We start from the raw sequence: 24,096 nt of genomic DNA, 5'->3' as shown, positions 1-24,096 counted from the left end.
TCAATTGTTCATTTTGAGTCGGTTTTAAATAAGTTTGGTGACTTATTTAATGTAGTCTGTGTCCTGGAAAGGCACAGAGAATCTGTGATAGTATATCACAGTGGTGACTGTGGTTTGAAGTCACTGGATAGTCCAAGTTTGGGAACCAATCCCAGCTGGACTCACAGAGCTCCACTGAAGTAACAGAAAGGAGCAGAGGAATAGGTTTTAACTACTTTAAGTAAAAGAAGTGATACTTTAGAGAGTTTGATTCATCTCATTCTAGTATTGTAACTGTTAATAAGAATACCTCTAAGTGAAACATCTTTTGTAACCACCAAGCTTGTGCCTGAATAAACTTGTTATTGTTCTTTCAACATCCAAGCCTCTGTCACATATATTCTAAACCAAGTTACGCTACCATCTAAAGTGAATAAGAAGAAAGAAAGATAAAACACAGGAAAAGGCCTCCTCTTTGAGTCTTTGGTGGTTGCATCTTTCCAAATTGGTGGCAGCGGTGGGATAAAAAGATTCCCCCTGCCTGAAAGAACCTTAGACGTTCATAGTCCCTTTACAAATTGGTGGCAGTTGCTATTAGTTCTTTACAAATTTGGGGCAGCGGGTGGGATAAAAAGGTTCCCCCTGCCTGAAGGAGTCTTAGACGTTCATAGTCTCTTACAAGTGCTAATTAACCAAAGCTGTCAGGACACATGTTGCATCCACAAGATCAAACATGGAGCATATCCATCTCTCAAAGTCCGGTCTCTGTACACTGAAGCACCTCCTTCACATTCCACAGCCTGTGCTGTATCTTCCTATCACGTAGCACAAACGGAAGTCTTTGTCATTTGCCCTTCCAGCAATCAATCAAGGCTTGCTGCAATTAACTTCTTGAGTGGTGGAATGCTTGCCGGAATGAAATGCATACACTTTCACAGCAACAACAGATTAAACATTTCACTCCATATCACAAAAACACTAACACGATACAGGCTGCAAAGTGTCTTCAAACCAACCCTTCCTAAGCCTTTCCTGGGAGGATGTGTGATTTAGCAGAGGTTTGAATTGTGTGAGGTTGAGAGTATGCGGCTGTTGGAGTTATGGTTTGTGTAGTATGAAATTTTCACTTATGGTTTAAAGCTAGTGTGTGTAGCATCCACCCTCAACCTAAACTTGTGTGCTTTTTCCTGGTGTACCTGGGGGTAGGTGGCCTGGTTCGGGTATTCGTACTTCCTCTTGGTGTAGCACACCCGCTGCCAGAGGATGTCGCAGTCGCAGATGAAGTTCTGGGGAGAAGAACAGAACGGTGCACACAAACATCAGAGGCTGATTTGCAAAGGCAGTCGCCCTGGGTGGCAAAGCCAAAGGCCTGGCTTCCTCCCATGAGCATGGGCAGACTCTGTCCCTCCTCCAGGTGTTTTGGACTTCAACTCCCACCATTCCTAACAGCCTACTGGCTGGAGGAAAAGCCAAAATTAACCCATGCCTTACCTCCAAAGAGACGGAGAGCACCAGGTTGCTCAGCACCAGCACCAGGAGGATGAGCCGCCATTCGTAGGGGACGCACACCAGCTGAGGAGAGCGGGAAAGGGCCCTGATTCCATGGGGTGCCTCCTCTTTGCAGGAAACATTTGCAATGCAAAAGGCACCCAACAAAAACACACACATTACTTTGCACTCTGCTATTTCTGTTGCTTGCCCATGACCTCTCCAAAGGATCTATAGAGATACTTGCAGCAACACCTCAGCAAGCCAGAGTCCAAAAGTGGCAGGCTAAAACCCAGAATCCATGGCTGAGACCAGATGAGAAACTATCTCCTGGGCACAGAGAAGAAGACATACAAGGGCTATGCTGTCAAAGGTTATACTGGCGGGAATCACTGGGTTGCTGTGAGTTTTCCGGGCTGTCTGGCTATGTTCCAGAAGCATTCTCTCCTGACGTTTCACCCACATCTATGGCAGGCATCCTCAGAAGTTGTGAGGCCTTGTTGTGACTCAACCTTTGTGTGACTCTGATGAGGATTCTGGGATGCAGGTTCAAGATGATGGGATTCAGGTTCAGGATGAGTTTCAAGGTGACTCTGATGGGGATTATGGGATTCAGGTGCAGGGTGTTCCTGCTGTGGGAGATGAGGAGCAGGGAGGCTTTCCCACAGGAAGGAATGATGTTGTTACTGATGATGGTTTTCAGGTGCAAGAAGCAGAAAGGGAGAGCAGCTCCCAGCCTCAGCCTGATAACACTAATGAGCCCTGAGGCCTTGACGATGAGGCCGCTTCTCTAGATCGGGCTAATAGTTTGGAATTTCGGGGGTTGCGAAGAAGTCTCAGAATAGCAAATAAGAGGGAGGTCAAAGGGCAAAGAAATGCCTTCATGTTATGCTATTAAAACAGTCTGCTGAGAGGGAAATCTTTGTCAAAGCAATTTCCTCACTTGAGTCAAGAACCAAGTCTGTTTTCCTGTATTATCTTATAGCTTCGATGTTTCCTCATTTCTGGGACTTTGGCTTCATTTTAAGGACCTTGTTTCATGCCTAATGTTTCCATGGATTTGTTCTTACAGCCTTGTTTTTGTAACTATCTTTTGGAATCGAACTTTTACCTTTTATGAACAATCTTTTCCCTATTTCCTAATAAACTACCAAAGACTACTATCTGTGTGCAGCTTGCTGTCTTTAGCAAGGTGAAGCTAACCAGAGGTGCGACAGGTCTATTGAAAACTAGGCAAGTGGGGTATCTATCTTTCTATCTATCTATCTTTCCAGGGTGGGAGAAAGAACTCTGCCCCCAGGCAGGAATCAGCCAGGCTTTGAAGCTGCAAGAATATTAAATGCTAATCAAGGTGATTAATTGCAACATTCGTTCTTCCCTCCAACAGTCAAAGAGTTCTTTCTTTCTCCCACCCTGGACATCATTCCAGAGATATATCAACCCCACTTGCCTAGTTTCCAACAGACCTCACAACCTCTGAGGATGCCTGCCATAGATGGGGTGAAACGTCATGAGAGAATGCTTCTGAAACATAGCCAGACAGCCTGGAAAACTCACAGCAATACAAGGACTGCCTTGGCTAGTTCTAAGCTAGAATAAGGCAACACCACTGCCTCACTGTCACATCCTACAGCACTTTGGTACAACCTTAACTGCCCTGTGGCATCCCAATGATTGGTAGTTTCATCAGGAGTTCAGAGTGGTTTCCCAGCGGAGCCTTTCTCCTGCATATCCCAATTATAGGATTTGGATCTCACCATAACTTGGAACTCTTGGAACACCATAACTCTTGGAACATTCCAAGTTTGTAATTCAGAAGCGTGCCTTGAATCCTCTGCCAAATGACAAATCCCAGGATGGAGCCACAGGAGTCACAGCAAAATATCACTGAGAGACCTTTGTGTATTTACCGCATTTACCTGAATTTAACATCCATCTTTTGGGGCTAAATTACTTACCCTTTAAGATGTTAATGTACAATGTCCCACTCTCCTTATGCTGGCCTATGACTGTAATATGTTGGGCTTCAGAAAAGCCCTAAAAACATGGCTGTGTGCCCAGGCTTTTAATCAATAAATGGTGAACATGACACGGACTGAACTATGGACAAAGCATGAGGAAGAACGGATCTGATTTTATGTTTGAAATGTATATTTTTAATTCATAATGTATTTTAATAGTTTTAACTGTTTTATGTGCTGTTTTATATTGGTTTGTATGGGCATCTAATTGTTGCCACTGTTGTAAGCTGCCCTGAGTCCCTTCGGGTGAGAAGGGTGGGATATAAATGTGAGAAATAAATAAATAAATAAATAAATAAATAAATTTGATTTGATACCTTGTCAAAATTAGGGTGCATGTTTACATTTGCATAATACAGTAATCCTAGTGCTGAGCCAAAGCAAAAGGGGAAGCCGCTTCCGGAGCTGCACCTGGACCTCCTCTTTCAGGGACGTCGCCAGTAAGTTAACTGCTATGGCTCAATGCTATGTGATCCTGGGATTTGTAGTTTGGTGAGGCACCAACACTGGTTGGCAGGGAAGGCCACAGCCCCCATGATTCCATAGCATTGAATCAAGGGCAGTTAAAGTGGATTCATTCTGTAGCAGAGATGCACCTTGAGGTTTCTTTTCTTCTGCTGTAATCTTTGGTGTTCCAATGCAATTGTTTTTAGAGAAGGAAATCTAAGAAGCAGGAACTGTAATGGGCATATTACAAAGAGTGCACCTTTTGCTGCTGCGCATTGCATTGGGCAGCAAATACTTTTTTTTTGTTTCAGCGTTTTGAAAATTGAGGTGTGCATTAGATTTGATGGCGAATCAGACTGGAATAAATACGGGCCTATCTAGGCCGCATCCTACCTCAAAGAAGTCGTCCAGGGCCGGCATGGGCCATAATAAGAAGACCAGCAGGAAGGCGGAGGTGCCCAAGAGGGAGGCCACAAAGGGACCTGCAAAGAAAGAGACAAAAGGAGAGCCGTCAGGCTGCGGAGAGGGAACACACAAGGAGGAGGCTGCCATACTGGACACAGCATTGTTTAATAATAATAATAATAATAATAATAATAATAATAATAATAATAATAATAATATCAGCCTAGAAGATCAGGGGGCAGAGGACTCTTACAAGTAAAGCAAGCAGTCAAAGAAGAAGAACATGCCCTGGCAGAAGATGTAAAGCAAAGTGAAGAACCTGCTTTGATTGAAGTCAAAAATCAGAAACTCCTCAAAGCACAGCAGACAAAAAACCAGAACAAGAAAACCACACTACAAACTAGAGCTGACAGCTGGCACAACAAAACACTGCATGGAAAGTTCCTTGAAGGAAAAGCTGATAAGGAGAAGACCTGGCTCTGGCTCACGAATGGGACCCTGAAGAAGGAGACAGAAGGCCTGATCCTTGCAGCCCAGGAGCAAGACATCAGAACAAAGGCAATTAATAATAATAATAATAATAATAATAATAATAATAATAATAATAACAACAACAACAATCTCCTGAAGAAGGAGACAGAAGACCTGATCCTTGCAGCCCAGGAGCAAGACATCAGCACAAATGCAATTAAGGCCAAGATCGAAAAATCAGCTGATGACCCAAAATGCAGACTGTGCAAGGAAACCGACGAAACCATGGATCATATCCTCAGCTGCTGTAAGAAAATCGCACAGACAGACTACAAACAGAGGCACAACTATGTGGCCCAAAGGATTCATTGGAACTTATGCCTCAAGTACCACCTCCCAGCAGCAAAGAACTGGTGGGATCACAAACCTGCAAAAGTATTGGAAAATGAGCACGCAAAGATACTGTGGGACTTCCGAATCCAGACTGACAAAGTTCTGGAACACAACACACCAGACATCACAGTTGTGGAAAAGAAAAAGGTTTGGATCATTGATGTCGCCATCCCAGGTGACAGTCGCATAGATGAAAAACAACAGGAAAAACTCAGCCGCTATCAGGACCTCAAGATTGAACTTCAAAGACTCTGGCAGAAACCAGTGCAGGTGGTCCCGGTGGTGATCGGCACATTGGGTGCCGTGCCAAGAGATCTCAGCCAGCATTTGGAAACAATAGACATTGACAAAATCACGATCTGCCAGCTGCAAAAGGCCACCCGACTGGGATCTGCACGCATCATCCGAAAATACATCACACAGTCCTAGACACTTGGGAAGTGTTCGACTTGTGATTTTGTGATACGAAATCCAGCATATCTATCTTGTTTGCTGTGTCATAATAAAATAATAATAATAAGCATATTTATATCCCGCCTACATCTCCCCCGAAGGGGACTTGGGGTTTCTCACAGAAATATCAAATAAAAACAATAACAATATACAATACATCAATAGACAAAAACAAAACATTTACCTATGAAATAAAAACACGCTTAAAAACATAGAATTAAAACCAGCGAGGTTACAGTAATAGATAAGCTAAAGTGCGCTTTATAAGTTGTAAAGTCAAGACAACAGATAAAGTGCAGCAAATTCATTTTAAAGTCAATTTGGGATGGGAGGAGCCCTGAGCTAATGTCAAGTTGACCAGGAGAAGTGCAACCAGTGCAAATAAAGGTCGAGGAACATGATTATTATGGAGATGGACAGTCTTTAACCAAAGGCCTATGTGAAGAGCCAGGTTTTTAGGCTCTTCCGAAACACCATCCGGGTGGGGGCTTGAGGGTGGTCTCATCCATCAAGGGTGAGTCCCACTCCTCCCTGGAGACCCAGCTTTGGGCACGTCCCACTCTCTCGGCCTCAAACCTCCTCTGATGGAATCTCACCAAGAAAATCTAGGAGTTATGATTAAAAGCCAGCGTCTGCCTGAAGGTGCAAAACTATGGCAATGATATGAGGATAGCAGTGAGGATAAGGGGACAAAAGGGAACCAAAATATGGGGATAGTGGTGAAGATAATGGCACAAAACAAGGGCAAAAATATAATTAAAATGATGTTGAAGGCTAATGGCACACAAGGATTTTGAGTATGGTGGCAAGGACAATGGCAACAAAATACGAGGATCGCAATGGGAATAACAGTACAAAACAGTATCAAAATATGGGGATAGCAGTGAGGATAATGGCAGAAAATAATAGCAAAATATTCACTCCACTTCACTTCACTTTATTTCTTAATTAGTCGCTCTCCACCAGAGCACTCCGAGCGACTTACAATTTAAAATATCATTCCACAATATAAATATGAAGTTAGTGGTGAGGATAATGGCACAAAAGAGGACCAAAATATGGGGATAGCAGTGAGGATAATGGCAGAAAACAGTAGCAAAATATGAAGTTAGTGGTGAGGATAATGGCACAAAAGAGCATCCGCAAAGTATGCGGATGGCAATGGGGATGATGGCACAAAACAAAGGCAAAATATGAGGATAGTGGTGAGGATAATGGCACAAAAGAGGACCAAAGTATAAGGATAGCAGTGAGGATAATGGCACAAAACAGTGACAAAATATGAGGATAGTGGGGAGGATAACGGCACAAAACAAGGGCAAAAATATAATAAAGATGATGTTGAAGGCTAATGACACACAAGGATTATGAGGATGGTGGCAAGGACAATAGCAACAAAATATGAGGGTCACAATGGGGATAACGGTACAAAACAGTATCAAAATTTGGGGATAGTAGTGAGGATAATGGCAGAAAATAATAGTAAAATATGAAGTTAGTGATGAGGATAATGGTACAAAAGAGCACCAAAATATGGGGATAGCAGTGAGGATAATGGCACAAAACAATGACAAAATATGAGGATAATGGTGAGGATAATGGCACAAAAGAGGACCAAATTATGGGGATAGCAGTGAGGATAATGGTACAAAACAATGATAAAATATGAGGATAATGGTGAGGATAATGGCACAAAAGAGGACCAAATTATGGGGATAGCAGTGAGGATAATGGCAAAAAACATAGGCAAATTATGAGGATAATGGTGAGGATAATGGCACAAAAGAGGACCAAATTATGGGGATAGCAGTGAGGATAATGGTACAAAACAATGATAAAATATGAGGATAATGGTGAGGATAATGGCACAAAAGAGGACCAAATTATGGGGATAGCAGTGAGGATAATGGCAAAAAACATAGGCAAATTATGAGGATAATGGTGAGGATAATGGCACAAAAGAGGACCAAATTATGGGGATAGCAGTGAGGATAATGGCAAAAAACATAGGCAAATTATGAGGATAGTAGTGAGGATAACTGCACAAACCAATAGCAAAATATGAGGATAGTGGTCAGAATAATGGCACAAAAGAGCAACAATATGGGGATGGCAATGGGGATGATGTCACGAAACATTGGCAAAATATGAAGATAGTGGTGAGGATAATTGCACAAACCAATAGCAAAATACGAGGATAATTGTCAGAATTATGGCACAAAAGAGCACCAATATATGGGGATGGCAATGGGGATGATGGCGCAAAACAATGGCAAATTATGAGGACAGAAATGAGGATAATGGCACAAAAGAGAACCAAAATAGGAGGGTGATGTTGAGGAGGACACTAAAGATGCCATGTTCCTCTGGAGATGGCTGGAAGCCCCGCACCCGTTGCCTCCGTCCACCCCGCTTCCTGCCCTAAGAAGAGGTCCGTGGCCAATGGCCGGCCAGGCGGCCACTCACGGTTGGTCCAGGTGGGCTGTCGGAAGGGGCGTCCCTTGGCGAAGGCGAGGGCCACGGCGATGTACTGGAAGCAGGAGACGTAGAAGAGGGTGGTGTTCTCCAGGCTGCGCACAGAGTCCTCCTCCGCCTCGGCCTCCGTCTCCTCCTCCCGCGTGTGGGGCTCCGCGTATCCCGCCGTGGCGTTGCTCAGGCCGGTCAGGTTGGGGCCCAGCAGGAGGGCGGTGGCGTTGCTGGGGACGGGCCCACAAGCCCTGAGGAGGAAGATGGCACAGATATAGGATGAGAGGCACCTGCCTTGGCAACAGTCCCCGTGAAAGGGACCACAACGAGCCAACACTGTGATGTGGCAGCAAGAAAAGCCAATGCCATTCTAGGCTGCATCGACACGAGTACAGTGGGAAGTCACAGGCCCCTTTTCTTCTGCCTTGGAAGTAGTTACTTATAAAGATGTTTACATCCTGCCTTTTGAGCCTAACCTCCTCCATACGTGCCCTCAAGGTGGTGGTATTATTATTATTATTATTATTATTATCATCAACACAACGACGTTGTATGGCACAGCAAACAAGATAGATATGCTGGATTTCGTTTCGCAAAACCACAAGTCGAACACTTCCCAAGTGTCTAGGACTGTGTGATGTATTTTCTGCTGATGTGTGCAGATCCCAGTAGGGTGGCCTTTTGCAGTTGGCAGATGGTGATTTTGTCAATGTCTATTGTTTCCAAATGCCGGCTGAGATCTTTTGGCACGGCACCCAGTGTGCCCATCACCACCGGGACCACCTGTACTGGTTTCTGCCAGAGTCTTTGCAGTTCAATCTTGAGGTCCTGAGAGCGGCTGAGTTTTTCCTGTTGTTTTTCTTCAATGCGACTGTCACCTGGGATGGCAACATCAATGATCCAAACCTTGTTCTTTTCCACAACTGTGATGTCTGGTGTGTTGTGTTCCAGAACTTTGTCAGTCTGGATTCGGAAGTCCCACAGTATCTTTGCGTGCTCATTTTCCAATACTTTTGCAGGTTTGTGATCCCACCAGTTCTTTGCTATTATTATTATTATTATTATTATTATTATTATTATTATTATTATTATTTGAAACACAAGATGAGTCCACAGCAGACACTTTGCTGGTTGTTGTTGCTATTATTATTATTATTATTATTATTATTATTATTATTATTATTATTATTATTATTGTATGACACAGCAAACTAGATAGACATGCTGGATTTTGTTTCACAAAATCACAAGTCGAACACTTCCCAAGTATCTAGGACTGTGTGATGTATTTTCAGATGATGCGTGCAGATCCCAGAAAATACATCACACAGTCCTAGACACTTATTATTATTATTATTATTATTATTGATAACACAAAACATAAGAAAGGAAAATGAGATTGTAGAAACAAACAAAATATTGTGTTGTCGAACGCTTTCATGGCCGGAATCATTGGGTTGCTGTGAGTTTTTCAGCCTGTAGGGTCATGTTCCAGAAGCATTCTCTCCTGACGTTTCTCCCACATCTATGGCAGGCATCCTCAGAGGTTGTGAGGTCTGTTGGAAACTAGGCAAGTGGAGTGCATATATACCTGTGGAATCATATTCAAGGTGGGAGAAGAACTCTTGTCTGTTTGAGGCAAGTGTGAATGTTGCAGTTGGCCACCTTGACTAGCACTGAATAGCCTTGCAGCTTCAAAGCCTGGCTGCTTCCTGCCTGGGGGAATCCTCTGCTGGGAGGTCTTTCTCCCACCCTGAGCGAGAAAAGGAAAGGGCCTGAGGCTGTTAGGAATTCTGGGAGTTGACGTCCAAAATGCCTGGAGGGAAGGCCCGAGTTGCCCCATGCCTGGGCTACACATTAGTATGCATTAGCTATGTATGCCTGGGCTGCACAATAGCATTGCCCCCCCCCCCCCCCCCGCCCCCAATGAAGGGCCTTCCTTCTTCCGCTCACCGGCTCTGCTGCTGGCGGTACCAGGGCTGCCCGCGGACGAGGAGGAAGGCGCCCACCTGGAAGCCCAGCGAGAGGAAGACCTGCGTCAGGACCGAGAGCAGCAGCTGCGGGGAGACCAGGCTGGTGGGCGGGCGCTGCGGGACCAGCTCCTTCCAGGCGCGGTTCAGGCTCACTGCAGGGAAGAAGCCGGAGAAAGGGGCCAACGGGGTCAGGGAGGCCATCCAGCCCAACCCACTTCTTTCTGCCGGGAAGGAAGACCGAGGGCCACCCAGCCACAGACATGAGAGATACTGACTCAGAGAGATATATAATAGAGACAGAATCACAGAACTGGAAGAGATCCCCAAAGGCCATTCAGTCCAACCTTCCTGCCAGGAAGACACCATCCAAGCCCTCCTGGCAGAGGGCCACCCAGCCATAGACATGAGAGATACTGACTCAGAGAGATATATAATAGAGACAGAATCACAGAACTGGAAGAGATCCCCAAAGGCCATTCAGTCCAACCTTCCTGCCAGGAAGACACCATCCAAGCCCTCCTGGCAGAGGGCCACCCAGCCATAGACATGAGAGATACTGACTCAGAGAGATATATAATAGAGACAGAATCACAGAACTGGAAGAGATCCCCAAAGGCCATTCAGTCCAACCTTCCTGCCAGGAAGACACCATCCAAGCCCTCCTGGCAGAGGGCCACCCAGCCATAGACATGAGAGATACTGACTCAGAGAGATATATAATAGAGACAGAATCACAGAACTGGAAGAGATCCCCAAAGGCCATTCAGTCCAACCTTCCTGCCAGGAAGACACCATCCAAGCCCTCCTGGCAGAGGGCCACCCAGCCATAGACATGAGAGATACTGACTCAGAGAGATATATAATAGAGACAGAATCACAGAACTGGAAGAGATCCCCAAAGGCCATTCAGTCCAACCTTCCTGCCAGGAAGACACCATCCAAGCCCTCCTGGCAGAGGGCCACCCAGCCATAGACATGAGAGATACTGACTCAGAGAGATATATAATAGAGACAGAATCACAGAACTGGAAGAGATCCCCAAAGGCCATTCAGTCCAACCTTCCTGCCAGGAAGACACCATCCAAGCCCTCCTGGCAGAGGGCCACCCAGCCACAGACATGAGAGATACTGACTCAGAGAGATATATAATAGAGACAGAATCAGAGAACTGGAAGAGATCCCCAAAGGCCATTCAGTCCAACCTTCCTGCCAGGAAGACACCATCCAAGCCCTCCTGGCAGAGGGCCATCCAGCCATAGATATGATGGGGGCCGGGCTGTGGCACGGGCTGAGGAGCAGCCTGCTGCAATAAATCACTGTGACCATGAGGTCATGAGTTCACCCGTCAATTAAAAATAAAAAATAGCCCCTGCTCGTTGCTGACCTAGCAACCCGAAAGATAGTTGCATCTATCAAGTAGGAAATAAGGTACCACTTATAAAAGTGGGGAGGCAAGTTTAACTAATTTACGACATTGGAATGAGGAAGTGGCATCAGAGTGGATGATGAAGCAGCTGCTCCCCCCTGTGGTCAGAATCAAACATCCCCTCAGGAGAAGGTTAAATTGCCTCTGCGTCTGTCTGCCTCTGTCTCGGTTCTATGTGTATACGGGCATTGAATGTTTGTCCTATATGTATATAATGTGATCCGCCCTGAGTCCCCTTCGGGGTGAGAAAGAAGGGCGGAATATAAATACTGTAAATAAATACATAAATAACAAAATAATACAGAATCACAGAGTTGGAAGAGACACCCATAGGCCATACAGTCCAACCCCCTTCTTTCTGCCAGGAAGACACCACCCAAGCCCTCCCGACTGATGGCTATCCAACCAGCCTCTCTTAAAAAACCCTAAAGAAGACTCCAATGAGACTCCAAGACATGTTATATTCTATTCGTTGGAAGGCAGGGCAACATTCAAGCCCTCCTGACAGATGGCCATCCAGTCTGAATCGAAAAGCCTCCACTGGAATCCCAGGCAGCGGCGTGTCTGTTCCACTGCTGACCAGCTCATACGATCAGGAAGTTCTTCCTAACATTTAGGTGCAGTTTCCTGCACTTTCAGTCCATTGCTCTGTAGTATTGCTAGTTCCTGTAGTAGCGGAAAGCAAGCCTTGCTCATTCCTCCTCACACACCCTGTTTCCCCGAAAATAAGGCAGTGTCTTATATTAATTTTTGCTCCCAAAGATGCACTAGGTCTTATTTTCAGGGGATGTATTATAATTCACATTTATGGTTGAATTTTTTTAAAATGAAAATTTATTATCTACTGTACAGTAGTGGTCATCACAAACCAGCGTAACCAAACTGTGAATCCTTTCAAGAATGTCTATATTATATTTTATTGCTATACTGTTTATAAATTACTGTTTTAAATTTCTGTTTGTATGTACATTTATGTTGTTGTTGGGCTTGTCCCTGTGTAAGCTGCCCTGAGTCCCTTCTGGGAGATGGAGGTGGGATACAAGAATAAAGTTATTATTATATTACAGTAGAGTCTCACTTATCCAAGCTAAACGGGCCGGCAGAAGCTTGGATAAGCGAATATGTTGGATAATAAGGAGGGATTAAGGAAAAGCCTATTAAACATCAAATTAGGTTATGATTTTACAAATTAAGCACCAAAACATCATGTTAGACAACAAATTTGACAGAAAAAGCAGTTCAATACGCAGTAATGTTATGTTGTAATTACTGTATTTACGAATTTAGCACCAAAATATCACAATATATTGAAAACATTGACTACAAAATGGCTTGGATAATCCAGAGGCTTGGATAAGCGAGGCTTGGATAAGTGAGACTCTACTGTATTACATTTATTATTTTTCTCTATTATTGGTATTATTACGTGTATTATTTTTCTCTATTAATGTTGCTACTATTACATTTATTTAATTATTTATTACAATATTTATATCCCACCCTTCTCATCCAACAGGGGACTCAGGGTGGCTTACAATAAAACACATATATAAAATTATACAATACATTGTGAATCAATTAAAAAGTTATTAAATTACAGACCTTCATAATATTACATTTATTTATTTACATTACATAAATATTACATTTATTTTACTCTATTTTTATAATAATAATAATTATTATTATTATTTTTATTATTATTGCATTTATTATTTTACTCTATTATTAATGTATTATTTTCCTGTATTTATTATTGGATAAGTGAGACTCTACTGTATTATTATTTCTTGTTACTACCTTTATTTCCGTGTACAACAATCTATGGTATGTACATTTACCGATCCTGCATGCTTCCAAACAAAACCTTTGCTAGGTCTTACTTTCGGGGGAGGCCTTATATTTAGCAATTCAGCAAAACCTCTACTAGGTCTTATTTTCTGGGGACGTCTTATTTTAGGGGGAACAGGGTACGTAGACATGGCTCTCTTGCCCCCTTCTCTTCTCCACGCTCAACATCCCTAGTTCCTTCAGCTGCTTCTTGGACACTTTCTAGCTTGTCAATATCTTTCTCGTATCGCGGTGGAAAAGAGATTCAACCTCAACCTTCCTGACAGTAAGAGCGGTTCAACGATGGAATATACTGCCTCGTGTCCAGTGAGGTCTCCTTCTTTGCAGGTCTCCAAACCAAGGCTGAGTGGCCATCTGCAGGGAGGGCTTGGACAGTGTCCTCCTGCCTGGCATGAACAGGGTTGGACCGGATGGCCCTTGGGGTCTCTTCCAACCCTTAAGGTTTGATAAGGCTATGTTGAGGAGAAGGAGGTCTTACTGGTGAAAGCCAAAGACAGGATGATGGCCACGTCGATGAAGAGGTACTGAATGTCTCCGAGGTTGCGCAGAATCTGGAGGAGAAGGAGAGGAGAGAAAGGAGGGCTCACTCCCTGCGCCTCGGCCACCGTTCCTCACTTCCCCAGCCCCACAACAGTCAGGACAATGGGCCTCCGAGGGAGGAGGGCTCAGGCTCACCGAGTAGAGGAGCAGGACGCTGAGGTACTGGATGATGCTGTAGAGAGCCATGAACTTGAAGACGCAGAAGGAGGTCACGAGGGCGGCACGGCCTTCCCTAGGAAAGACACAGACACAGACACACGTGAGGATGCTAGAATCACGCAGGTGGAAGGGACCCCCAAAGATCATCCGGCCCAAGCCGGGAGAACACCATCCAGCCCCTCCTGATAGATGTCCATCTATGTCACACCTCAGGTTGGCTTCACCTTGCTAAAGACACCAGGCTGCACACAGAATGTAGTCTTTTGTAGTAAATTAGGAAACTAGCTGTGCCTGGCCATGCGTTGCTGTGGCGAAGTCTGGTGGTCTGGGAAATAAAGTATTGAGGAATTGCTGGTAGTTAAGGTCAAGGGTAAAGGTTTTCCCCAGACATTAAGTCCAGTCGTGTCTGACTCTGGAGGTTGGTGCTCATCTCCATTTCTAAGCCAAAGAGCCGGCGTTGTCCGTAGACTCCTCCAAGGTCATGTGGGATGACTACATGGAGCGGCGTTACCTTCCCGCCGGAGCAGTACCTATTGATGCACTCACATTTGCATGTTTTCGAACTTCTGGGTTGGCAGAAGCTGGAGCTAACAGTGGGTGCTCTCTCCGCTCCCCCAATTCAAACCTGTGGCCTTTCGGTCCAGAAGTTCAGCAGCTCAGCACTTTAACACACTGCGCCATCAGGGGATATTATTTCCTAAAGGTTGTGAATATACAATATGTCTGATTGGTTTTTTTTTGTTTGTTGGAGGCAAGTATGAATGCTGCAATTAGGAAAAATGATTAGGATGTAATGGCCTTGCAGCTTTAAAGCCTGGCTGTTTCCTCCCTGAGTGATTTTTTTGTTGGGAGGTGTTAGCTGGCCCTGATTGTTTCCTGTCTGGAATTCCCTTGTTTTCAGAGTGGTGTTGTTTGCGATATTTTATGTGCTTCTACTGTCTGTGGCCCTGAGAAAACAGAGGATTTTCCAGACTTTGATGATGGGAATAGTTTGTTGGGAGGTGTTAGCTGGCCCTGATTGTTTCCTGTCTGGAATTCCCTTGTTTTCAGAGTGGTGTTGTTTGCGATATTTTATGTGCTTCTACTGTCTGTGGCCCTGAGAAAACAGAGGATTTTCCAGACTTTGATGATGGGAATAGTTTGTTGGGAGGTGTTAGCTGGCCCTGATTGTTTCCTGTCTGGAATTCCCTTGTTTTCAGAGTGGTGTTGTTTGCGATATTTTATGTGCTTCTACTGTCTGTGGCCCTGAGAAAACAGGATTTGCCAGACTTTGATGATGGGAATACTTTGTTGGGAGGTGTTAGCTGGCCCTGATTGTTTCCTGTGTGGAATTCCCCTGTTTATTTACTGTCCTGGTTTTAGAGATTATATTGTTCTGCATTATTCTATCCCAGTAATTATTTCATATTAAAGAAGAATCTCACTTATCCAACATTTGCTTATACAATGTTCTGGATTATCCAACGCAGTCTGCCTTTTCATAATCAATGTTTTTGTAGTCAGTGTTTTAAATTCATTGTGATATTTTAGTGGTAAATTTGTAAATACAGTACAGTAGAGTCTCACTTATCCAACATAAATGGGCCGGCAGAACGTTGGATAAGCGAATATGTTGATAATGAGGAATTAAGGATAACCCTATTAAACATCAAATTAAGTTATGATTTTACAAATTAAGCATCAAAACATCATGTTAGACAACAAATTTGTCAGAAAAAGTAGTTCAGTACACAGTAATGCTATATAGTAATTACTGTATTTATGAATTTAGCACCAAAATATCACGATATATTGAAAGCATTGACTACAAAAATGCGTTGGATAATCCAGAACGTTGGATAAGCGAGTGTTGGATAAGTGAGACTCTACTGTAAATACTACATAGCATTAGTGCATGGAACTACTTTTTCTGTCAAATTTGTTGTATAATATGATGTTTTGGTGCTTAATTTGTATAACGATGACCTAATTTGATGTTTAATTGGCTTTTCCTGATTCCCTTCTTATTATCCAACATATTCACTTATCCTGCCGGCCTGTTTACATTGGATAAGTGAGACTCTACTGTATATTGATAATCTTAAATTATCTGCTTAGAACTGGATTATATGAGGCCCCTTCTTCACAGCTGTATAAAATGCACACTGAAGTGGATTATATGGCAGTGTGGAGTCCAGATAATCCAGTGCAAAGCAGATAATATAAGATTATAAATGGGTAATATAGCTGTGTGGAAGGGCCTTGAGTCTACACTGCCATATAATCCAGTGCAAATTAGATAATCTGTGGAAGAAGCCTAAGTGAGGCCTAAATCTGCCAGTCCCCTAACTGAAACCTGGCTGTCCCTTGGTTGCTAGGCAACCAAGTGGGCAGAGATTAGCCCTCTAAACTGGCAGCAATTGGATAAAAAAAATTATTGCTCTCCCTCTAATTAGGACTTTATTTTTCTTTTCTTTTTGTTGTATCAACCTTGAGGCGTGGATGATGGGTTGTGTTGTCAAATTTTGAGGTTGGGGGGCCTGTACTTTTGTTGTTTTGTGAATTGCCGTGATGCCATCACTCTTTTATATATATAGATAGGGAAAAAGCAGTTCATAAAAGACAAAAGTATAGTTCCAAAAGATAGTTGCAAAACAAGGCTGTAAGAAACAAATCCACGAGAACAACAGACATATAGCAAAGTCCTTTCAATAGACACCAAAGTCTCAGAAACGAGGTTCTATCCAAGCCATAAGATAACACAGGAAAGCAGTCTTGGTTCTTGATTCAAGCGAGGAAAATTGCTTTGACGAAGATTTCCCTCTCAGCAGACTGCTTTAATAGCATAACATGAAGGCATTTCTTTGCTCTTTGACCTCTCTCTTATTTGCTATTCTGAGACTTCTGCGCAACCCCTGAAATTTCAGACGACTAGCCCGATCCAGAGATGCGGCCCCATCGTCAAGGCCACAGGCTTCGTTAGTGTTATCAGGCTGAGGCTGGGAGCTGCTCTCCCGTCCTGCTTCTTGCACCTGAGAACCATCCTCATTAACAACATTTCCCTGCTCTTCATTTTCCACAGAAGGAACACCCTGCACCTGAATCCCATAATTCCCATCAGAGTCATCTTGAAACTCATCCTGAACCTGAATCCCATCATCTGGAAACTGCATCCCAGAATCCCCATGAGAATCACACAGAGGCTGAGCCACAACAATCTACCTCCAGAGTGTGATGAGTGGACTGAATGAACTTCTATGACGGGGGTCTGGCTAAGGGCCTGTTAAGGCTTGCCAGGGCTGAGGACACCATCCTAAGGAGGCTGAGGCCTAAAACGACGTTATGGAGGAGGTGAAGATGGGACTAACTTGTGCCATGAAAAGTACTTGGGGAATTAAAACTGCTGAACGACCGACCTAACTGACCAGGGAATTTCTGGGGTAAACAGCACATGTTTACATGGCCGGAGGCAATAATTCTTTTAAGTTAAGGAAGTTAGAAACAATGGATTAATAATAATAATAATAATAATAATAATTATTATTATTATTATTATTATTATTATTATTCCCGAATCCAGACTGACAAAGTTCTGGAACACAACACACCAGACATCACGGTTGTGGAAAAGAAAAAGGTTTGGATCATTGATGTCGCCATCCCAGGTGACAGTCGCACTGATGAAAAACAACAGGAAAAACTCAGCCGCTATCAGGACCTCAAGGTTGAACTTCAAAGACTGGCAGAAACCAGTGCAGGTGGTCCCGGTGGTGATGGGCACACTGGGTGCTGTGCCAAAAGATCTCAGCCGGCATTTGGAAACAATAGACATTGACAAATTTACAATCTGCCAACTGCAAAAGGCCACCCTGCTGGGATCTGCGCACATCATCTGAAAATACATCACACAGTCCTAGACACTTGGGAAGTGTTCGACTTGTGATTGTCTGGATTCGGAAGTCCCACAGTATTTTTGCGTGCTCATTTTCCAATACTTTTGCAGGTTTGTGATCCCACCAGTTCTTTATTATTATTATTATTATTATTATTATTATTATTATTATTATTATAGCCATCACAAATCCCAGTGCTGGAGTCTGTAAGTCTACTTCTTACTCTGAAAGTGCCTGGTGCAACCTGTCCCACTGAAAACGGACTAAAGAACATCCTCAAGAACATTAAGGAATTGCAAGCAAGTCTTTCCCAAGCATCGCATTCAGCACCTACCGGATGAGGTCCGGGACGCAGGAGATGTTGGGTGTCTTGGAGGTGAAGGGCGAAGCCACGGAGGCCTCGAGCTCCGAGAGGGAGATCCCGGCGTGCGCTCGCTTCAAGGCCTGGACGGGGCAGAGACGGGAGAGTCAGGGCTGCTTCACACCTTGGGCCTCACAGGTGAGCCTGGTCTCAAGCCTGGTCTCAAGTTTCCTGAACTAACTTGAAAGTAAACACCTTGTTAATTCAAAGCCAGCCATGAAATCATTCTGCCTCCCTTGAAATCTCTCCCCGAGTTTCCCACACAACCGCTCTGCGGTTGTGTGGGAAACTGGGGGAGAGATTTCAAGGGAGGCAGAATGATTTCATGGCTGGCTTTGAATTAACAAGGTGTTCGCTTTCAAGTTAGTTCAGGCAACGTAGCACTTGGAGTAAGAAGCTAGGCCTGAGTTCCTGATCCATGTCTCAAGTCAAGCCTTTTGGAAGCTTCTGTGTTCCTCTTTTATGTTCATGATCAAGTTTTACTAAGGATACCTTTTGCTTGTGGACTTTAGCTGTTCTTATGATTTGAGGCCATTCCTGGACTGTATTAACCCAGAACTTTCTGCTCTGCCCCACTTCCCCGAAGGGACACCTGAGTGAGCGCACCAGGCATTGTAATGCCAAAAGTTGAAGGATTCTATGACTCACCCCGCAGTCGTTGGCTCCGTCTCCACACATCCCGACATAGTAGCTGAAAGACAGGAGATGGGTGAATTGGGGGAGGAAGTGAGTGAGGTTCCCTCCACCTTTAAAACCCCATAACCTTCTGGGAGAGGGTTGGCTGATGGACACATTTTGGAGGGGGGGCACACTCACTCCATCTTCTGCAGGGCTTCCACCAGCTGCGTCTTCTGGTCGGGGGCCATGCGGGCGTAGATGGTGCCACAGAGCAGCAGCTGGAACACAGCATCGGAAGAAGCTCATAAACCAGATTATATATCAGGCATGGGCAAACTTTATCAGAGTATTTGCAGCGCAGCAGTAGTTGGATGGAAGCAGTGGAACGCAGAACGAAGAGACACTCAGAGACATTGGTAAAACTATTTACAAAGTTTTACTATATGCAGCAATAACCAACACAAACAGACTTGCAGACGACAGACGAACACAGGACTGTTCTGTTCTCCAACAGAACTTGACTCGAACTCTAGGCAGACAGAACTCAACTGAATAGAACTGAACTGATGCAATCGTTATGCACAAACACTTGTGTCTGGATACTCCCTAGTTCCAGCCACACATCAAGGTCATCATAGCTTCTTGGCAATTAACTCTTTCCACACTATGGTACATTCTGGATGATGAAATCAGTTGCAATACAAGCATGGCACAAATTGCATTTAAACACTATCAATACATAAACCCCACATTAACAAACTTGGGCCCTCCATCAGCTGTACCGGCTGTTAGGAATTGTGGGAGTTGAAGTCCAAAACACCTTGAGGGAGGGCCCAAGTTTGCCAGAGTTTGCCCATGTAGCAGGCCCATATCCTCATTGAAACTTGTCCTGTCACTGTATAGTTTGATATCCATTCAGATTTATCTTCCCTACCTGTTGTGTCTATTTGATGTATGTTTCTATTCTGTAATAGACACTTCCTTCATTACTTTTGACTGTCGCCCAGACTGTAGTTCTATATTGGACATTTTAATGCCTTGGATGATTGTTTAATATTTTAAGTCCATTTTTATGATTCTATTGCTGTATTTTAAGCTGTGTTTTATCAATGGTTGTCATTTTATTTATGTCTTTTTAAATTTTCATTTGCGTTGTTGTTTGGTTCCTGATGTTATTGTACTTTTGTTATACATTTGTAAGTGGCCCCAAGTCCCCACGGGGAGATGGAGGTGGGATATAAGAATAAAGTTGTTGTTGTTGTTGTTATTATTATTATTATGTCAATTTTAAACTATGACTCATTTAATTTGTTTTAAATGCGTTGTTTGATGTCTTAACTGTTGATTTTATGATATTATACCCTGTTTCCCTGAAAATAAGACATCCCCCAGAAAATAAGACCTAGTAGAGGTTTTGCTGAATTGCTAAATATAAGGCCTCTCCTGAAAGTAAGACCTAGCAAAGTTTTTGTGTGGAAGCATGCCCGCTGAACAGAACACCAGAGCACACAGGATCGGCAAATGTACGTACCATAGATTGTTGTACATGGAAATAATGGTAATAACAAGAAATTCTTGATAGGATTCACAGTTTGTCTGGTTATGCTGGTTTGTGATGACAACTACTGTACAGTATATAATAAATGTTCATTTTTTGTTCAACCATAAATGTGAATTCTTCTTCATGGACAAATAAGACATCCCCTGAAAGTAAGACCTAGCACATCTTTGGCAGCAAACATTAATATAAGACACTGTCTTATTTTCGGGGAAACATGGTATGACTGTATTGGGCTTGCCCCTGTGTGAGCCGCTCCGAGTCTCCGTTGGGGAGATGGAGGTGGCATACAAAAATAAAGTAGTAGTTGTTGTTGTTGTTATTATTGTTACATTAGAGTCTCACTAATCCAAGCTAAACGGGCCGGCAGAAGCTTGGATAAGCGAATATCTTGGATAATGAGGAGGGATTAAGGAAAAGCCTATTAAACATCAAATTAGGTTATGATTTTACAAATTAAGAACCAAAACATCATTATATACAACAAATTTGACAGAAAAAGCAGTTCAATACGCAGTAATGTTATATTATAATTACTGTATTACGAATTTAGCACCAAAATATCACGATATATTGAAAACATGGACTACAAAAATGGCTTGGATAATCCAGAAGATTGGATAAGCGAGTGTTGGATAAGTGAGACTCTACTGTATTATTATTATTACTACTACTACTACTACTACTACTACTACTATTGTCATCCCTGTTTCCTAGGTCTGTATAGCTCAAGGTGTGTTCTTTCTTTCCTGCATCGAGACGCCGCTTCCCCCTTTGTAAAATCTAATGCACACCCTAATTTTGGGAAGGTAATTTAGTTTAAAAAAAGAAGAAGATGAGCATTAGATTTGAGGAAAGTGTTGTTGATGACTTTCATGGCCAGAATCGCAGGGTTGTTGTGTGTTTTCCGGGCTGTATTGCCATGTTCTAGAAGTATTCTCTGCTGACGTTTCGCCCACTTCTAGAACATGGCCATAAAGCCCGGAAAACACACAACAGATTTGAGGAAATACGGTATTGTTGTAGATCAGCAGCCTGAAGCTGATAGGTTCACTGATGTTTTAGAGAGGATTGTAGGAATGTCTGTGGCACGAAGTGATGAGGATTTCAGTCAAGGGGATGATGCTTCTGTCCATGAAAAAGATGCCTGGGAAAGTGAAAGGGCAGCCTTCCAAGGTGAAGCAGAACAGCCAGAGAGGTTTGATAAGGAGGAGGCAAGTGGGAAATTAGGTGATACCGAAGGCTCCAAGGAAAAGGAACCTCGAGATACAGAAATCAACAACCTCTGTTTGCAGAGAAGAGCAGCAATAGGCATCGCCGGGCAGAGCGGTTGTGTGTGAAACTGGGGGAGAGATTTCAAGGGAGGCAGAATGCTTTCATGGCTGGCTTTTAATTGGCAAGGTGTTTACTTTCAAGTTAGTTCAGGCAATGTAGCGTTTGGAGAAGCTAGGCCTGAGTTCCTGATCCATGTCTCCAGTCAAGCCTTTTGGAAGTTTCTGTGTTCCTGTTTTATATTCATGATCAAGTTTTACTAAGAATACCTTTTGCTTGTGGACTTTAGCTGTTCTTATGATTTGTGGCCACTCCTGGACTGTATTAACCTTTGAATCTGTTTGAGACTTTGGGATTCCTATTGGATTATTATGGAGCCTTCGGTGGCTCAGTGTGTTAAAGCGCTGAGCTGCTGAACTTGCAGACTGAAAGGTCCCAGGTTCAAATCCCGGGAGCGGAGTGAACGCCCGCTGTTAGCTCCAGCTTCTGCCAACCTAGCAGTTTGAAAGCATGCAAATGTGAGTAGATCAATAGGTACCGCTCCGGCGGGAAGGTAAGGGCTCTCCATGCAGTCATGCCGGCCACATGACCTTGGAGGTGTCTACAGACAACACCGTCTCTTGGGCTTAGAAATGGAGATGAGCACCAACGCCCAGAGTCGGACACGACTGGACTTAACATCAGGGGAAACCTTTACCTTTAACTACAGGATTATTGCTGATTACTAAACCTTTTTAGATGTACCTTTTCTTTCTCTATTCCTGCACTTTTCCTATATTTTCTGTATTTTAAAATAACCTGTTTGCTTACATTCTGGACTCTTGCTCGGTGCTGTGATCTTAGGAGTTCCAGGCCTGGGGTGCAACAGGTATAAACTCAAGTATGGCACTGTTTCCCTTGCCCTCTGCTTTGTTAGAGATACCAAACACCCTTATGCTAAGGATCATGTTATCCAGCACATTTATGGAGGGCGCATGGTTCCTTCAGCCCCACATAAGGAGCAGCGGGACCCTGTTGGCAGAGTCTCACCTTGGGCAGCAGGTCGGGGAAGTGCTCCAGGATGACGGAGAAGGACCTTCCCCCGATGGCGAAGTGGTAGCTGACCTCAGGGACCACTGGACGCGGTGCCGCAGGGGGAGGTTCTTCCTCGTCCAGCATCAGCTTGATATCCTGGGGGACGGAGACGGGAGGGGAGAATGGTGCGGCCTTCCCAGAGACCCCCCTCGTTGACCCACGGCAGGGACAGGGCTCCTCACCTGCTTGCTGTCTTTGTCGGGGATCTCCGGGGCCGGGAGCTCATCCGCCTGCTGCCAGTTGATGGTGGCCGGCTGGCCGTCCCTGGGGGGCAAGGCCTCAGTCAGAATCACCTTCCCTTTGGCCGGGATCATGCCGCACTCGCGGCCCACCGAGACGGCCGTCAAGAGGTTGTCTCCTGGGCCACCAACGAGGAGGAGGGAGGGAGGGGGGAGGGAGGGGGGGAAGAATGAAATGCAAAGATAAAGAATGGACAACAGAGTTACATGTGAAAAAGATACTGGGGTCTTTGTGGACAAGTTGAACATGAGCCAAGAGTGTGATGCATAAATAGCTGGTGGCTGCAACAGCACCTTTGCTGAGAGCAACGTTGGGAACGAACTACAGCCGGTACGTTTGTTGACGGACTTCATGTTTGGACTTTGGACTACTTGTGTGGATTCTGACTTGGGCTATTCCTGAACTTCTGTGAGCTTCTATGTTATTGACCCTTGGAATGGACTCTTGACTATCTCAAGAGAGGGCAGGTTATAAATAAAGTGTTGTTGTTGTTGTTGTTGTTGTTATTATTATCTCTTTGGACTAACTGCTGTGTATAATCCTGGACTGCATCTGACCACATGCTTAGGGAATGGTGTGAGCATAACTGTGAGACACTGGAAGTTCTGGGAGTTGAAAGCAAGCTCACAACAACAATATGCTGGACGCGAATGATTTATTCCATCTTTCCACAATCACTAAATAACAGTTCTAAAGGTTTCCCACTCAAGAGGCCCTGTAATATAATAGCCCAACTCCTATCCGCCCTCGAGTGGCCAAACACTGTGTCCACACAGTCAAGTCTGTTAAATGCAACTTCCATTTCTCTGACAAAACAGATGTCTTATCTACACCACCCTGTACCCAGCCACCCGCTCACCTTCCTTCTTTATGGCAGAGAATCGTATCAGCCAGTTCTAGGCTGATACTGTGATGCCTAGGGCACCTTTGGCCCTGGACCCTGTGCCCATTCCTGACCAGGATGAAGATTTTGGTTTTCTCCCAAGTCAGAAAGATTCGACACCCTTCTAGATGCCTCATGTTGACATC

General features: G+C 44.1%; 1 protein-coding gene across 2 annotated transcripts in view; it reads right to left on the bottom strand.

Moving 5' to 3' along the window:
• The window catches only part of LOC100561002 (polyamine-transporting ATPase 13A3), a 93,611-nt gene that overhangs the window by 1,784 nt on the left and 67,731 nt on the right, over positions 1 to 24,096 (bottom strand). For both annotated transcript variants that reach the window (XM_062984556.1, XM_062984557.1), the window contains exons 21-32: positions 23,010 to 23,185; positions 22,783 to 22,923; positions 19,122 to 19,201; positions 18,954 to 18,996; positions 18,279 to 18,388; positions 14,049 to 14,145; positions 13,852 to 13,924; positions 10,077 to 10,248; positions 8,124 to 8,374; positions 4,329 to 4,417; positions 1,471 to 1,551; positions 1,176 to 1,265 (exon numbers count right to left, since the gene is read on the bottom strand). In XM_062984556.1, coding sequence (XP_062840626.1) covers positions 1,176 to 1,265; positions 1,471 to 1,551; positions 4,329 to 4,417; positions 8,124 to 8,374; positions 10,077 to 10,248; positions 13,852 to 13,924; positions 14,049 to 14,145; positions 18,279 to 18,388; positions 18,954 to 18,996; positions 19,122 to 19,201; positions 22,783 to 22,923; positions 23,010 to 23,185 — 1,403 coding nt within the window. The remainder of the gene's footprint in view (positions 1 to 1,175; positions 1,266 to 1,470; positions 1,552 to 4,328; positions 4,418 to 8,123; positions 8,375 to 10,076; positions 10,249 to 13,851; positions 13,925 to 14,048; positions 14,146 to 18,278; positions 18,389 to 18,953; positions 18,997 to 19,121; positions 19,202 to 22,782; positions 22,924 to 23,009; positions 23,186 to 24,096) is intronic.

The sequence above is a fragment of the Anolis carolinensis genome, chromosome 6, assembly GCF_035594765.1.
Source record: "Anolis carolinensis isolate JA03-04 chromosome 6, rAnoCar3.1.pri, whole genome shotgun sequence".
Lineage (NCBI taxonomy): Eukaryota > Metazoa > Chordata > Lepidosauria > Squamata > Dactyloidae > Anolis > Anolis carolinensis.
Note: the sequence above shows the minus strand (reverse complement) of the source record. Positions and strands in the feature narration are given on the sequence as shown.